Source organism: Drosophila rhopaloa, unplaced genomic scaffold (genome assembly GCF_018152115.1).
Source record: "Drosophila rhopaloa isolate 14029-0021.01 unplaced genomic scaffold, ASM1815211v1 contig_115, whole genome shotgun sequence".
NCBI classification, from domain to species: domain Eukaryota; kingdom Metazoa; phylum Arthropoda; class Insecta; order Diptera; family Drosophilidae; genus Drosophila; species Drosophila rhopaloa.
Genome location: NW_025334990.1, coordinates 1038342 through 1054520, shown reverse-complemented (window position 1 = coordinate 1054520; position 16179 = coordinate 1038342). Strand labels below are relative to the sequence as shown.

At 41.4% G+C, this 16179-nt stretch overlaps 2 protein-coding genes across 6 annotated transcripts; both read right to left on the bottom strand.

The window, feature by feature from the left end:
- Positions 1–2319: 2319 nt before the first annotated feature.
- On the bottom strand, positions 2320–5503 carry LOC108045748 (calcium and integrin-binding family member 2). Its single transcript, XM_017125156.1, has 5 exons — positions 5334–5503; positions 5221–5255; positions 4532–4674; positions 4309–4431; positions 2320–2627 (listed from the first exon to the last, which is right to left on the bottom strand). Exons 1-5 carry the CDS (start codon positions 5382–5384, stop codon positions 2410–2412), a joined length of 570 nt encoding a protein of 189 aa, XP_016980645.1. The 5' UTR covers positions 5385–5503; the 3' UTR covers positions 2320–2409.
- A 431-nt stretch (positions 5504–5934) lies between these two features.
- LOC108045749 (inositol-pentakisphosphate 2-kinase) lies at positions 5935–16110 on the bottom strand. Of its 5 annotated transcripts, none has more exons than XM_044461894.1 (11): positions 15976–16110; positions 14453–15088; positions 13283–13435; positions 12352–12452; positions 10706–10987; positions 10582–10640; positions 9348–9494; positions 8703–8760; positions 7599–8156; positions 6827–7053; positions 5946–6758 (listed from the first exon to the last, which is right to left on the bottom strand). In XM_044461894.1, the coding sequence occupies exons 2-11, from the start codon at positions 14790–14792 to the stop codon at positions 6602–6604; spliced, it is 2082 nt and encodes a 693-aa protein (XP_044317829.1). In that variant the 5' UTR covers positions 14793–15088; positions 15976–16110; the 3' UTR covers positions 5946–6601. The 5 variants fall into 5 exon arrangements, with proteins under 5 accessions (XP_016980650.2, XP_016980649.2, XP_016980648.2 ...); XM_017125158.2 differs by lacking the exon at positions 15976–16110 and adding an exon at positions 15164–15222; XM_017125161.2 differs by lacking the exons at positions 12352–12452; positions 13283–13435; positions 14453–15088; positions 15976–16110 and adding an exon at positions 11224–11451 and having other exon boundaries at positions 5935–6758.
- Positions 16111–16179: the final 69 nt, after the last annotated feature.

Genomic DNA, 16179 nt, shown 5'->3' with positions numbered 1-16179 from the left:
AGAAACTTTGATCACTCATAACTTTTTAACGAATGGTCCGATTTGAAAAATTTCTTCTACATTTCGATAGGTATTGATAAACACAATAAAACTGCATTTTTACTTTTCCGAAATATTTAAATTTTTAAAATCGTATATAAGCGATTGTGGGCGTTAAAGGGGGCGTGGCACCTTTTTGAAACAAACTTGCGTTGCGTAGGAACTCCTAGAATCTGCATGCAAAATGCCAATCTTCTAGCTTTTATAGTTTCCGAGATCTCAGCGTTCATACGGACAGACAGACAGACAGACAGACGGACAGACGGACAGACGGACATGGCTAGATCGACTCGGCTAGTGACCCTGATCAAGAATATATATACTTTATAGGGTCGGAAACGCTTCCTTTTAGCTGTTACATACTTTTGCACGAATACAATATACCCTTTTACTCTACGAGTAACGGGTATAAAAAGGCAAGCTATGTGCAATGTTTTATTATCGTTTTCAAAATGGAATTTAATCTGTCCGTCTGTTTCAATACCGTTTGTGAGCTCAGTTTAAAAGCTAGCGATCTAAAACTTTCACAGTCGTCCTAAAACATGTGTACGCAGATCAGGTTTGAAAACCGCCCCGATCGGATGGCTATATCCTATAACTCCCATAGGAACAATCGGATATAACTTGCAAGAATGGAAGACATTTCGCGCAGTGTAAAAGCTATTGACATAAATCTTTCCAAATCTTTTATTTTTATGAATACCTTTATCAGGGTTAAAGCGCGTGCCGATCGGACGTCTATATCCTATAGCTCCCATAGGAACAATAGGGTGAAATCGGTCCAAATTTGATGATTTTCCAAGTCTTATTTATTTACGCATATCTTGATCAGGGTAAAAGCGCTTGCCGATCGGACGTCTATATCTTATAGTTTCTGTAGGAAAAATTGTTAAAGGCTGCGGAAATATCCCTTTTTTTCTATTTTTATATGACATTTTTGCAGTATAAAAGCATTTGACATGAAACTATGCAAATCTAGTTTATTTATGTATACCTTATTCCTTTCGCTACTTTTTCAATTTGAGCAATTTCGGCAAAGTCTGCAAGGGTATTAAGACTTCGGCTTGCCGAGGTTAGCTTCCGTTCTCGTTTTTATCGTGATGCTATAATTTTGTTACATTTATACATTCTATCAAACTTAGCACTCACATTGATTCATTAATAATTTGAACTCATTCATTGAATGCATTCTTGCACAATCTACTACAGGTATGTAAGTATCATTAATAACATTCTCTGGTTTAGTTATGTTTAATATTTGTGCCACGGGTCTCAGAAACATTGACATAATTTTGGATGTCTAAGCTATATATACATATATGTATTCCGATATCTAACCCTACGTTAACAGGATCCGTCCCTGTCTTTTCCCAGAGTTGTTTAAAAACAGAATTTATTTGGGAGTTTTTAGGTTGTCACCACTTTTCCATTGTCTCTCATTGATTGTGTTTATCAAATAACTCTATTGCATAAACGCTGAGGGCCTTGCATATTTCTTCATACCCAAGAATCGGAAATTGTCCACTGGCCACATTTCGTCCCCTCTGCTCCTTGAACCCCCTGCAGATGCAATTACAATAATTGAATGGGATTGGGGCGACAGGCAGATGCTCAAATGTCAAATAAGTTTAAGCTGAAAATTGGCAAAATTGATAAAACTTTGACAGTGCGCACATACACAGCCACGTTGATAAGAGTCTGGTTTATGAGAGTGTGTGGCCTGGGGCAGGACGATTTCCATTGGCCGTGACACCAGTCCTGGCCCAGTCCGTCTGATTGGGGTCAAAAAAGGGCAGGAGACCAGGAGGGCGGGGCGGAATTCGACCCGACTGCATGCATGGGCTTATAAATTTTATAATGCTCCCTGACATTTGACATGCACATTGTCACGACAATTGGCCCGTGGAGCCTGCAGTTGGACCCGTAACCAGAACCAGAACCCGAGCCCGGAATCCAAACCCTAAACCCACAACCGGAGGCTTCCAGCCGGGGAGCCAACTTAATCACACTGATGGCACTTTCATGCTATCTGTTCGGGTATGTACATTCGATGCAAAAGCGCACATAAACAATTTAATAAAACAGGGTCAGCACTGGGAAAAACAAGTTATTCTAAATGTATCTTTATATACATAGTGTATATATATGCAAATGTGTTTTACAATTTCAACCAACAAATCAAATGCACTTCCTAAAATTAAATTTAAACAAAGTACATAACTATATGAGACTTAAATACAAATAAAAAGGTTACATTTATTCAGTACCATTTAATTGGATAAAGATGTCAGTGCCAACGAAAAATGTCACAAATAGCAAAGTACTACTTAAAGATTTTTTCTCACTGTGCCCTTTGGGCGAACTGCAATTTTATATTCTGATGTGGAAGGTGGAGAGGAAGTCGGGGGCCCGGAGTATAACGTGCTCGAACTCCAAAATTGATAACTTGCCATCGCCATCGACGTCGGCCTCCTCGATTACCTTGTCGGCAATCTGCTGGTGCTCCTCCGGACTCAGCTCGTTCTTGGTCATTGTTGTCAGGCAGGACATGAGGTCGGCGTGCCCGATGAAGCCGTCCTGATCGAAATCTGCAAAGTTATGCCAGACGTAAGTACACACAAGTGGGTGGGTGTTATGGCCGAGGGGGAAGTGATGGCTTACAAAACTTGACATTTTCTTGCACAAAAGTCAAGTGATGTGTGCCAAACTGAGTTTGCCTAGCAACCTGCCACGTTTGAGTCCTTCTGCCGCTCAGGTAATCGCCTGCTCCTCGTTTCAATTTGTGTCAATCTAATAATGCACATTGAAATAAAGTGTAGTTGCCTCTACATCGCTTGACTTTCGAAACTAGTTTGGCAAAAATTCAGCTGCACTCGACCTGAGAGATACTTTGCATCCTATTGATCGTTGCCCCCACTCACTGTGGACTTTGGCCCATTAATTTCGAGTGCCAAATGCACAATCAATTTGCACGAAAACTTTCGCCCCATTTATGGTGACATTTTTCAGATTCTAATTTAAATTTCAATTAAAATGCTTATTAGAATTTATGGCTGTCCTTGAACTTTGGCCCTGCAGCAGCCGCACTCAAACAACAAAAGTCGCCTGGAACGGCGCCACAAATTGCCGAGCCGCGAGTCGCGAATTCGCGTGTTGTATGCCACGCTTGGCGGCCAGGGCCATGTTCCACATAGATCCCTTTCTCCCCGGAATACAAAGAGGCCAACACACATACACACACACACTCACGCACCGGGAGCAACTACAGCAAAGACAATAAACACGGGCTGCGGAAATGCATAAACAAAACCTCAAAGTACTGGCCAGCAGCTGGAGCTGCAAGTGGAGATGGAGTGTGGATGCCGGTCTGCCCCCCAGATATAGTGATGGCAGCATTGTTCCCAGATTATTTCACCACTTTACCACCATGCCTTATGATGGAGAATGTTTTTTTTTGTTCTAGTTAACTATTTCCCCTTATATTCCAACGAGGTTACAATGAATGATTTAAATGTCTTGTTAAAATAAACTTCCAATAACTTTCAAAATTAAAAAAAATATTGACGTTAGGTGGTTTGCTATTCATAGCTATGACCGATCAAATTTTGATTTAGGACACCACTACCTGCACTTGAATCCTTGAATTACCCTCAACGGATTATTAAAAACTTTAGAGCCCAAATAACTTAGATAAAATAGCGTTCCAAACTACCTTCTGGTTAAAGGTCAACAAATAAAACTAAGTGTACGCCACTTAGTGAAATTAAAATATATAAGCAAAGGCAATAGAACGTATGATTAATAAACAAAAATAATAAAGACATAGTGCAACATCTCCTTCTGTTATGCTTTAAAGCTGATTATATGAAGGGTTGAGTAAGTATAATGCGCTGATTGCTATAGTTCATGTTCAGATGAAGTCCACACTAATTCAAAATTATCCCTAACCTTAAAATGAACATTTATTTATTATTGACGAATTAATGTTAATGAAGTTTCTAAAAAAATCATTCACAAGCAAGGCTGTTCGACTAGTCTACTACGCAGTTTTTAAATTTCTCAAAAGAAAAGGCATCTATTTAACCAAATTGTACTTCTACTTGCAGCAAAGATAGTAGTACAAACATGATCTAACAGTATAAAACTATTTAAAATCTCAAAATATAGTGTTCATATGCATAGTACCTTTTATTTTCACTGTTTACCAAAACATTGTCCTTTCCCATCACTGACCGCAACCAGTTGAGAATGGGAGGAACGCTTACTTACCATAAATTTTGAAAGCGTAGAAAACTTTAATGTCCCTCGGCGCCTGCTCGCTGAAAACGGAGAGGGCGTCCAGAAAGTCCTCGAAGGATAAATTGCCCTGGCCATCGCGTGAGAAGGCCTCGCCTGTGAAAATGGAAAATTGCTATAGTCTTTTTTTCGGGGCACGGTCGTTGTTTGGCTTTGCTTTGCTTATGCAGGCATTTGGTGGTCCTTTGTTACGCACATATTCGCCGGCGAAAGGGATTCTCACGCAACTCGGGCATCTTCTCAATGCACTCGCAGGGAACCTTAACACTGGAGGCCTGACCTTCGGTCATTTGGCGAGGCACCAAATCCGGCCGCAGCTCACGGAATCGTTTATGAACGCTGTAACGTATAGAAAAACAAGGATGGAGGCTTATCTTCGGGGACCGAAGTGGCAAATACACTTGGATTGTGTATAAAATTAGCGAAGTGCTTTCAAATGCGCTTCCTTAATGAAATAGTTCAGTTAAAATAATTCAGGCAGTATTATTAAGACAACTTCCAGAGATATCAGTTAAGTTGTAATTCCTTACGGAGGTATGCCTTTCCTTTAATTAAAGATAAATCTAAATATTATTAGTAACTAAAGATTGGCCACAACTATTTGGCTTGGCGATGCTGTTTTGAATATAGCCCAAAATGGTAAGCCCCCTTAAAGGGTATGGAAAGTGATGTGAAGGGGGGGTCAAAGGGCGGAGCGATGAAAGGCTTTGTGTTGCTGAGTGTCTGTCTGTGGGCTGTCGTGTGGGTATTTTCTTCTGCTTCCTGCTTTTTGTTGCCGCCGAGAGGCAAACAAAAGGATGCTGCGAACAATGGCAGCCGGTGCTTTGTCTGCCGCCATATGAAATGGAGTAGTTTTGGCTTATTAGGGGAATACAAATGGCCTACCGCAGGATCTCCTTGCGCGTGAAGAACGTGCAATCCTTTCCGATTTGTGGAGCAGCGGCAATGCATGATAGCGAATTAGCTTTCAGGTTGAGATTAACTGATCGATTGCTCACCTGGTAGTCGTCCAGTTCCTGCTCGGTAAATGTCACAACTTTGTTGCCCATCGTTTAGTATTCTTTTGCCTTTTGCCTAGCTGCCGGCCAAACTTGTTAGTCCCAAGCGTGAATGGCAACTGACACTGTAGCCGAACGTGCCAGAGTGGGCCAACTCCCAGAGCCATAACTTTGCATAGCTACACAGTTCCGCGGCTCCGGACACATCCTGCGGCGCCTGGCCAGCGTATGGCGCCCGCATTCGCATGGAAATTAATTAAGGAGTGTTCAGGCGCGCCACTCCCCCACTGCCCCATCTGCCCCACCTGCCCCATAGCTATGCCCTCGCACTGTGGCTGTCACAGGACAGCGCCGTGTATCCTGTGGTTTGTTTGCCGCTGCTGGCTTTTTCGCTGTCACGCTGCGGCGAAAAGCATTTTAGAGGTGCGGCCCAACAAAGTAACTGAAAAAATATGGAAAAACTAAGCTAGATTTGTAGATCTATCGACTGAATGGTACCCCATTATCACATGGGTGATTATTTTCTCGCCTAACATTAAGTACTTGAGAGTTGGAAAATCGAAAGACAAAGTTACTAGTCCCATCTTTTTACATTTCAGTTTAAATAATTGTTTTAATTCGGTCCCGAATTCTGTACATCATGTTAAGGTTATAATCTTAAAGTGCTAGCATAGTCAAACTTTTGGAAACACAAATTAGCTTTGCTATAAGCGATGTTTATACGAAAATCTGACTGTAAAACCAGAAAAAAGGCGTTTAGCCGACGAACAAATTGTCTCTAATTAAGAGATTTTATTTGGATAAACTTCAAGATAAAATTAAGAAAGACAATTTTGCGATACTCAACTTCATAAATTAACAAATGTTGGTAATTTCATAAATAACAAATTCAAAATTAATCCTGCCGCCCTGTTCGCAAAATACCGTTTAACTTTTAATTCCTAACTTCTAGTTTTCCCAGCTATTAAGTTAATTTCTTTCCAAAATCTCGGATAAGCTTCGCTTCCGGCCAATTAGGCAGATTTAAGTCTTAGTCAGAATGTCTGACACTTTGAGGGCTCTACAACCAAACATTCCGCCTTTCAGTTACAACCACTCACACGATCTCAACATACCCTTGCCCCCAATAAACGGGTATGAAAAAGAACTCGAAAAGCTGCAGCACAAAAAAGAGCAACTTAATTTATATTGAGTAGGAAACTGTAGCACAGTTTTGTGAGCTCGACAGTCGATGCGTGCTGCTTTTAGTTGGGTGCAAAGTTTATTAATTAATTTAATGCTCGACGGCACTTTTCAATTTCACGTGTCTGCGCTATGAATTTATGAAAGTGACTGTCGGGCTTCGGATCCAAATCCAGGACAGTGAGCTTGGTTAGAAAGTGATGACCCAGCAGGGAGACGCACCAAGGCTGCAGTGGAGCAGCGCTGGAAAAGATTGGGAATTCGATTAGCACCGGAGCAGCGGGTGGCGGCATTGTGTGGATAATACTTACCTCTGGCCAGCCGGGCAATCGGTTTCACATTCGATTTCGATTTCCTGAAACGTCAACATAATCGAGCAGTCCAGGGCCGTGGCTCCTAGCATGTAAGCCTGCTCCTCATCCGGCTCGAATTCCGCCTCCTTCCTTTCCTTTATGGAGGCCAGCAGGCCCCGCAGCGAGTTGTAAGTGGGCTGGGAGTGACCGGAGTAGCCGGAATGCCACATGAAGTCGAAGTGGCGCTGCAATTGCCAAGAAATGTTACTCGCACTGCACAAAGCCACTTGGCCGCCATCCATTGGCCATTTAGCCGCCTCTTCGAATAAACTTTCAACTCCCTGTCCACCTGAGCAAAAAAGTAAGCTCAGCCTTGCTTACCCAACGTTGGGATACTCTAGAGAAAAGTTTGGCGTACGAGATATCATCAAATATGAACAAATCTTTTTAGAAGTGCTTTAAACGAAAGTGAATCTGTTAAATTTTGTTTTTCTTTAAAAGCAGTAAAGCTTAGAAAAAATGTATTGAGAAGCAAATAAACAATCAGATTAAATTCCCTATTATCTAATATAATTGTTTCGTAAAAAATAAAGATACTGGCCTTGGACAAAATACAAGGTGATCATGACATTTGAATTACAAACTTTCCCACAAAATTAAAATACGCCCTGCAAGGGTATAAAAAGCCAACTCGAACTATCTGCAATTGCCAAGGTTCCCTCGGGGGCAGGAAAAATAAACAAATCCGGACTGACAACGGAGTGGGAGGTAGTTTGATTGGTTGGCTCACCTTTACCAGCAATTGCAAATTCAAAATTTTTTGTAGCACACAATTGTTTGGTAAGCGAAATATTTCCGCTTTGTTGATTTGGGCTTCAGTTTGATTCGCAGGCTCATTCTCATTCCGATTTCGGCTTTCATTCTGATTCTGATTCTCATTCTCATTCCGACTGGTACTAGGAGTTGCCAGTGTTTCCGTTTCCGGTTTTTTTCCCGTCCGAGTTGCCGTTGCCGTTGCCAACACATCGCCGGATAGTTGGCTTCCCGATGTTGCTCCTGCGTCCGAGGTGGCCGTTGTTGTTTCCATTCTGGCCATTTTTGTGTACCTTTGGGTCGTGGCTGTTGCAGCAGCTGCTCTGGTCCTCGTCGAGGATTGACCAACAGTGACAAAAGGGGCGGCAGCCCTGCCCCCAAACGGCAGGACAACATTAGCGGCGCCGATTCCAGCAGCTCCGGCTTTTGTCTCCGTTGCCGCAATTGAAACGCGACTCTGAATCAGCGGCTGCTGCTGCTGCTCCTCCTGTTTCTGGTCTTGATTGGGGCTCTCTGACCGTTCTGATTCCGGGTTCTGCACAGAGAAAAACCAAAAGAATATAAGCTTCTTACTGTCATCTCTGTGTTTTTATAAGTTTTTAAACTTTATTTCCTTGAGAATTTCACAAGTTTTCAAAGAATTGTAGAACAACTCGTTTATACACCTGCTATTTGCAGTACTAATTTCAATAAAATAAATAAATATTTTCCAATATCAGATAATTATATTATTTTTTTTTTCATTTTTATCTTTTCGTTTTTAAAGAATTTGATTTAAAAAGTTTTTAAGGCTTTAGAGCTAAAACCAGAATATTTGTTAAGCGAGGGGCGTGATTTTTATTTCCAAGTAGGGGCTAATTTAATATAAGTTTTTATGACATATTTGTTTATAAATACAAAAATTATTTGTCGTTTATATAGCTAAATTGGCCTATTGAAACATTTTTGTTTACATATAATGCGTACGTATAGTTAACAAAGTAAAAATAAAAAAATTACAAAAAATAAACTATTTACGATTATAACAAATGTTTTATTTTTAAGAACTAATAAAGTATGCTATTCTTTCAGTGTAGCTCACCTTGTATTCCCTGAGCAGGCAGGCCACCAGCAAATGTTTTATAAGCACCATAATTTCACTGGAGAATTTCAGAGATTTTATGGCCATGGCGATGGCGTTGGCATTGGTTGAATTTTGTTTGTTAGCGTTTTCAATGCGCATTCCCATTTCGTGTGGTCGTTGTCAACGTTGTGCCAAAAGGTGTTGAAGCGACACAGCCACGGAAAAACACAGTGAAAAGGGGGAGGAAATGTGGAGAGGTTGAGAAAAAGTTGAAAGCCAGGTGGATCTGGACAGAGAGGATGCAGCCAGGAAAATGGCCACGCTGGCATTTGGCACTCGAGAATTTGTGCTTGGCTGTTGCTTCTTGCATTATTTATTGAATATTTGCGTGTTGGCCGAATTGTTGGAGAGTTTTCTTCCCCCGGCCATAAAAACTTTCGTCAACCAAGGAATAACTCGAAGAAAAAGTAATTATAACAACGGCTCGGACAGTTTGAAATGCGTTAAAATACATCTTCAAGTAGATAGAGTGATTTCAAAAGAAATCAAACCTAAATTGTACATCCTCTCTGTCCATCTTCATCCTGAGTGATACTGGCTTACATTTATTCCCCATTTTGTATACAGCCAAATCGTATTTATTTAAAAGCCAGCCACACTTACCCGGGAAAGACACGCGAGTGCAATTCATCGAAGGAAATCGAATTCGCGTGATCGCCATAAATTAAATTGCCGTTCTGAAATACACGTAAATTATTTTGCGGGCAGGCGAGAAGTGCATTCAAGGCATCGACCATACGACTGGGTGCACTAAAAGCAGAAAAAAGACCAATGAAAATACATCAGAGACAAGTCTGTTGTACAGTGAAGTTGATAACAATAGGCGTGTATTGGGGAATCACGTTTTCAATGAAATAACTTATTACAACAAGGAATAAACTACTATTAAACTTTCAATAAACTCAAATCAAACGATATTTTCATTCTGTAGAATATTTTAGCAAGAGTAAGTAAGTTGGAAAACTAAAATCTTTTGAAATCAATCTCCCACACGATTGTAAAATATTTAAACACTTTGTAAAAATTAAATATGAGACAAATTCAATTTAAGCCCTTCACTCGCAATAAAACATTTTACAAATGAAAATATCTATAAAAAAAGACAGAACAAAATGTTCACATTTTTGTATGAAGCTTAAGGCTCAAAGAATCTTTTGCACACATTTCTTATAAAAGAAGTAGATTCCATGTAATTCAGTAGCAAAGAATGATCTGATGCGGAAACAAAATCTATCTACTTTCGTCACGTGCTGTACTTATGAATATTACTATTAAAACTGATGTATATCCATATGGGCTGTATGGAAGATGCCAGCCCCGAAACAAAGGCAAAAGAATTGGCAACAGTTTTCGAGAGGCAGCGGGAAAGAAGGACGAGCCATAAAAAGTGGGGTCAGAGCGATGGGAGGATGCGGAGCAGGCGGCAAACCGGAATGAAAGCGCAAGCAAATTGAATTTTGTGCACGGATGCACGCATGACTTGAAACAGCGGGCCGCAAATAAACGAATGAGTGGGGCGAGGACCGAAACTGGGATTGCAATTGAAGTGGACCAGGAGCCGTCCGGACTGTTCAGGGTCCTGTCGTACAATAAAGCAAAGAAATACAGAGTTCGGTCGCAAAAATACACGGCACTAAAGCAGAAGGAGTGGCAAACAGTAACCGAAAGTGTTGGAATTATGAAGCACGACAGGACACGCAAATGGAGCAGATTGAAATTTATGACTCGATGTTCGTGCCAGAGGAGCGGCCTCGGCAGTCCGCAGTCCGCCTATCCGACCGTCCGGCTGTCTGCTCCCTGTTCATTGTCCAGCACTGTCCGGAGTTCGATGACATACCCGGAGAATAGATCCAGCGGACAGTAGTGGCCCAAACGTTTGATTTTCCCATTGTGCAGCTGTCGAAGGGAGTGAATGAAAAACTAAAACGACCTTCGTTATCGGCCCTCGCCCACTCACTCACCTTCAGCAGTTGCATGCTGCAAAAGCGACACCAGCACTTGTCCCGGGCCAAGGGCTCCTGATCCCTGAGCGCCTCCTCCTGATTCCGGGGCTCCTCCTTTGGCTTTGTCTCTGCTCCTGCCGGCATTAAATCAAATAAATCGTTGACATCACTTGCCAACTGGAGCCAGCCTTGTTTGGGTTTTATTTCGATGGCATATGTATCGCCCAGACGACGGACACCACTGCTGCCCCTTGCTCCTCCTCCTTCTTCTCTGGTTCCATCTCCTGTTGTGCCCTTTGCCTGCAAAATTATATCGTTTCGCTTATTTGCTCTCGCTTCTTCGCCACGTCCCCCGATCCCGAACCCGATTTCGTTCCCAAGTAAATGGAATAAAAGGAAGGTGCCGGCATGTCCTGCCATGAAATATTATGCCTGCCGTGTACCGCGAACTTTTGCCCCGGCGTTGATGCCATTTTGACTTGAAAATGCAGCGACGGGAGTGCAGCACGAAAAAAAGGCATCATGAATAAAGCTACCATGGTTTCGCATGGGTTGGGATTGGGGTCCTTGGACAGGTTATCGCTGCGCCAGCTCCAGCTCCTGTTGCTGTTGCTCCTGCTGGTGGTGTGACATAAAACAAAAGTTGTTGCGCTGATTGTATGATGAGTTATGGAGCCAACGGCCAGCACGGCATGGGCGGAGTTCTGCTCTCCATTCGCGCTTCCCAACTTGAAATTGAAAATTAACATTTAAAGCCGCAATTAAATGGTTTTTTCTGCGCTTACCTTTTTTCTTATTTTTCCGCCCGCAATTCGCTCAGCGACGGCACACAATATGGCGTTAGTTATGGCCACGTTGTATATCCATACATATGTACCACTTTCAATGGCCTTTTTTTCTGCCCCCGCTCCGCTAGTTGTTTGTTTCCTTTGCTAGCAATTTTATTTCGGTCAATGCTTTGGCACCAAAGCCATAAATTCAATATGTACCCACCGAGCACGGCGAACAAATAGCCAAAAAATGGCAAAAAAACAAAATGAAAACGGCGGCGGGCAAATGATCGAACTGGGCTGTACCCTGAAGTCCTTTCAGGGGAATCCCCCCATCTCATGTGCTTCTAGCCAGCTAAGCTACCCGACGGCTGTCCGATTTAGAGGACGCAGGGCATATAATAAAAGTTGCAGCTATGGCGGCACTTTCAAAGCAATTTCGGCATCTTTTATAACCGCACAAGCCCAAACCGAACGAAACGAAACGAATCGAAATGGCCAGTGGCCAGTGGCCATTGGGTGGGGCAAGGTTGCAAGTAACACCAACAAAGTGTTTACACTGTTGCCCACTTTAATTCAAAACAAAGAACCGTTGATTTATGGGCCTTGGCTGGCCGGGCTTTAGCTCCGAATTTGGATGGTGGGGCGGGTCTTCCGTGGGTTTGTTAGCCGGATGCCTCGGCACACAGGCAAACTAAACCGCAGCAGGAGCTTCGGCTAACGTGTCCAGCACATATGGCCAAAAATGCCAATATTGTCCTTGTACAAAATACACAATTTATTTGGACAGCAACAACACGACTCCGGCCAAAACAGCAGCCTCAGCGTTCAGTTTCCAGGAGCGGGAGCAGGAGCAGGAGCTGGAGCTGGAGCAGCTGACGACGACCAACTCACCTGTAAATTGGCAAGTAAAACATCGAACGTGGCAGGCAATTGGGTCACATCTGGCAGCAGCAGGCCGAATGGCCCCACAAATTCCTTATCCAGACGCGAAACTGCAACGGGTGGAAAACAGACGGAATGAAAAGCGGGAAATTCTGGTAAAGCGGAACGGGGGGGCTATGGCCGAATGAATGTAAAGTGCTAGCGCCAGCATCCGGCGATTATTGATATATAGACGCCGCTGGGTTAGACTGCAAAGGTGAATGATAAATCGCTGGCCAGTTCTGCAGCGTGCAGCCTGTTGCTGGCTGCCGGGCATAAACCCGATTTTGATATATGGCCACGACTATGGCGTCCGCCACTAATCAGTCCCATGTGGACGGGCTGCTGCGCTGGAAACTGAACTGAACTGAAACTGAAACTGGAGCAAAGGATCTTCCCTATCGTAAACGTCAGTGGGAGTGGGACTGGCCTGGGATGAAGCACTAAAACGCTCGTTTATGATTGATTGCAGTGGCTCTGAAAGGCATTGGAAGGCCGCCAGGACGAAGTGGCGGAGGTCTGGTGCAGCAAAAGCTGATGAAATACAAAATTTGCTTCCACAAACTGACACAATGGAGGTCCGCTTAGATGGCGGGAAAAACCACTTATTGGTGAATAGTTTTTCAGTGGAAGCGTTCACTATAGCTACACAAAAAAGAATGCGATTTTTAAGACAATCAAAAAAAGGTTTGCGACTTTAAACTTTAAATTTAAACCAACCAAACCCCTTTTAAATTGTTTATAATAATTATTCCAAGTTCACCAAACTTATAGATCTTGATTTAAATAAACTTGAAATTGTTAAAATTATCAAATGACTTGTCTTATATTTTGTCAAGAATTAATTAAACCTAAGTTTTTAAGGCAAACCTAGATATTTATTTTTCCGCAGTGCACTTACTTGGTCTTTGGGCGCGTATGTGCTCGTTTATCCAGAATCTATCGTCTTCCTTTGGTATGGCAACAATATCCGCTCCGCAGACAAACTCATTTCCTAATAGACGGCGCATTATCCCGATATAAGCCATAAAATCCGGCATTGTCAAGTCGCCAGCTGGAGATGGAGGATGGTCCAGCAGCAGGAGCAGCAGCAGCAGGAGAAGAATCAGCAGCAGCACAAGGCAACATAAGAGAAATGTGGATAAATGAAATAAACACATTTGATGCAATGGCCAAAAGATGCACAGAGATAGAGAGATTCCCAAAGGCAGATGGAAGCAAAAAGGGCAAAGGGCAAAGGGAAAAGGAAGTGGGTGGTGGTTGGGTCGGGATTTAGCCAAGCGGGCAATAACCAAAGCACAATACTCAAATTGGCTGGGAGCTGTGAGATGGAGCAGCAGCTTGTCTGGGTGTTTGAAGTTGCACGCAACCATTTCCTGTCCAACAAAAAATGGAAAATATACGCCAGCCCTGCTAACAAAAACAGGCGGCCCTAAACACTTGTAAAAAATTCGGACTAATTGTTGTAATATAGTAATTAGTAATAGTACTAGGGATTTGAAGCGTGGTAATAAATATTAACAAATAAGCATATTTTGGCATCAAATTACTACTGTATTTTATATAGCACATATCATTATCACAAATATTTATAACAACAAAAATACTTTATTCATACGCATTTCGCGAAAACCGGTATGGTATAAAACATATGAATATTAAAAAACTTTTTTAATTCTTAAAAAGACAAATATTCTTAAATAATACATATGTCCTTTTATTACTTAAAAATAAGTAATTAATTTAGTATTTATGTAATTCCTGTTAATTTCCTAACTGACTTCAATCTTATTTTCACAATGGCTTGTGTATTCGTGTTTTTATATTTTTGGGTTAACGCAATATATCTAAACAAAAACCTATGAGAAGCATTAATGACATACGATTATGAGTTATTACTTAACATAATACACCAATTTGTATTATCATTCGGGTCAATAAAATATTTTCAGCCAACCTCAGCTACTTAGTCAATTAAAGGTTCTTAAATTTGAATTGGTATCCCAATAGTACAATTTCGTTATAATTTCTAAAGACAATAATTTACATTTTTTAGCGTGCACATACGAACCTTTTCCAGCCGGGGCTTCAGCGGATGAGTCGCGCTGTCCTTCCGGCCGAGCGACCTCATCCTGCTCATGCCGCTCCTCCTGCCGCAGTCTGCTGGATATCATTTTTGGCAAACGTAAAACTTTTTTAAATTGCGGCAAGGCGAGCACCAAATTTGCATTACCCTCCGCCCGATAGATCAACTCAATTTGGCGCAGTTCCATCGCCGCGGGCAGATCCAGCAGGGCGTGCAGATTCTTGGCCGGCCGATGTGGCTGGAACTGGGACTGGAACTGGGGCTCCAGCTTTAGCTTTAGTTTTTGCCCGATGCCGGGGGGCTGGGGCTCTCGTGCAGCTGTCATGGCTTATGCGCGGGTGTTTTCGGTTCGTTGCCGTTGTCAAAATGCAACTGGCGCCCTCGCAATCCGCCTGACCTCTGACCCCTTCCCAGTCTGCGGCGCGCCAGTGCTGATGATTGCCGATTGTGGCTTGTTGTGGTCGAGTTCTGCGGCTTTACTATTGTTATTGTTACAGCTCTTGCTGCTGCTCCTTGCTATTTGTCCTGTCGTGGCCACATTTATGTACATTTATTGACCGGCGATAAGATGCGGCAGCCGGGAAGTCGTCGTCGCCGGCTCAAAAGTCAGGTCACTAGGCGCTGAAACAAAGAGGAGGAGGTATTTTAAATGGTTGTCATGGGATTTTCATCATTTTAAAACGCTTTAATACTTACATTATTTAATCACCGTATAGAGCTTATATACGAGTATATTGAAAGTTCAATTTAAATTTCCGCATCATTTAAATACATTTGTATATTGATAATGGAAATCAATATAGCAAAATAAGTCTCAATTTGCCTTTTTAATAATAAAAAAAAGAGTTTTTCACCCATTAAATTAATTTTCGTTTATGTGAGAGCTCGTTAGAATTGCTTAATTTAAGCCTTAATTTGTCCAAAAATTACGCTGAATAAAACTATGCTCAAGTTCAATTTGAAATCGTATTGAAGTTTTTAAAGAATAAATGCCAAAATTAAAAAAAATGTAATTGATTTAAATATAAATATAAATTAAGTTTGGGCAGATATTTTCTATTGAACTGAAACATGCTTCAATTAATACAGATGTATATAATTTTGGTAAAGCACTTATTAATTTAGGTTTATAACTTTGTAAACTGATACAAAAAACCACAAATTCTCCGTATGTATTTCTTAACCATTATTATTTTATTATAATACGAATTCTATTGATTTTTGTCATTATAGAGATCCTGCTAGATAACAATAACAACTTATTTGACTTATTTGATTAATCTACCAAAACATTACGATCCCGCAATAAATTACAAAATTGTTTCTATTGAATGATATTCACAATATTACCTCAAAGAATTGATGATGCTTTGAATTTTTTTTATTGGCATTTATTTTTAAAGGATTTGCAAGAGTATTCCAGATTCTGTTTTCCTTTTACGTTTAATTTATGTTGATTGATTTATTTATTATCAATTAAGTATAATTTTGCCATTCCCCTTACATACCTTTGTTTTACATTTTCTAGTTCAAATTAATCACAATTTACTTAAAACGCTGCTGGCGATTGAAATGCTATTAAAATAAATTGTTGTATTTTTGTAAACAGCTGATCAGCTGAGATCATTTCCAGTGTGTGCACATCAAAAAAGAAAAATGTCGTTACCCATAAATTCTGGTATTTCTTCCAGAGTGACCATGTTTTGCATAAG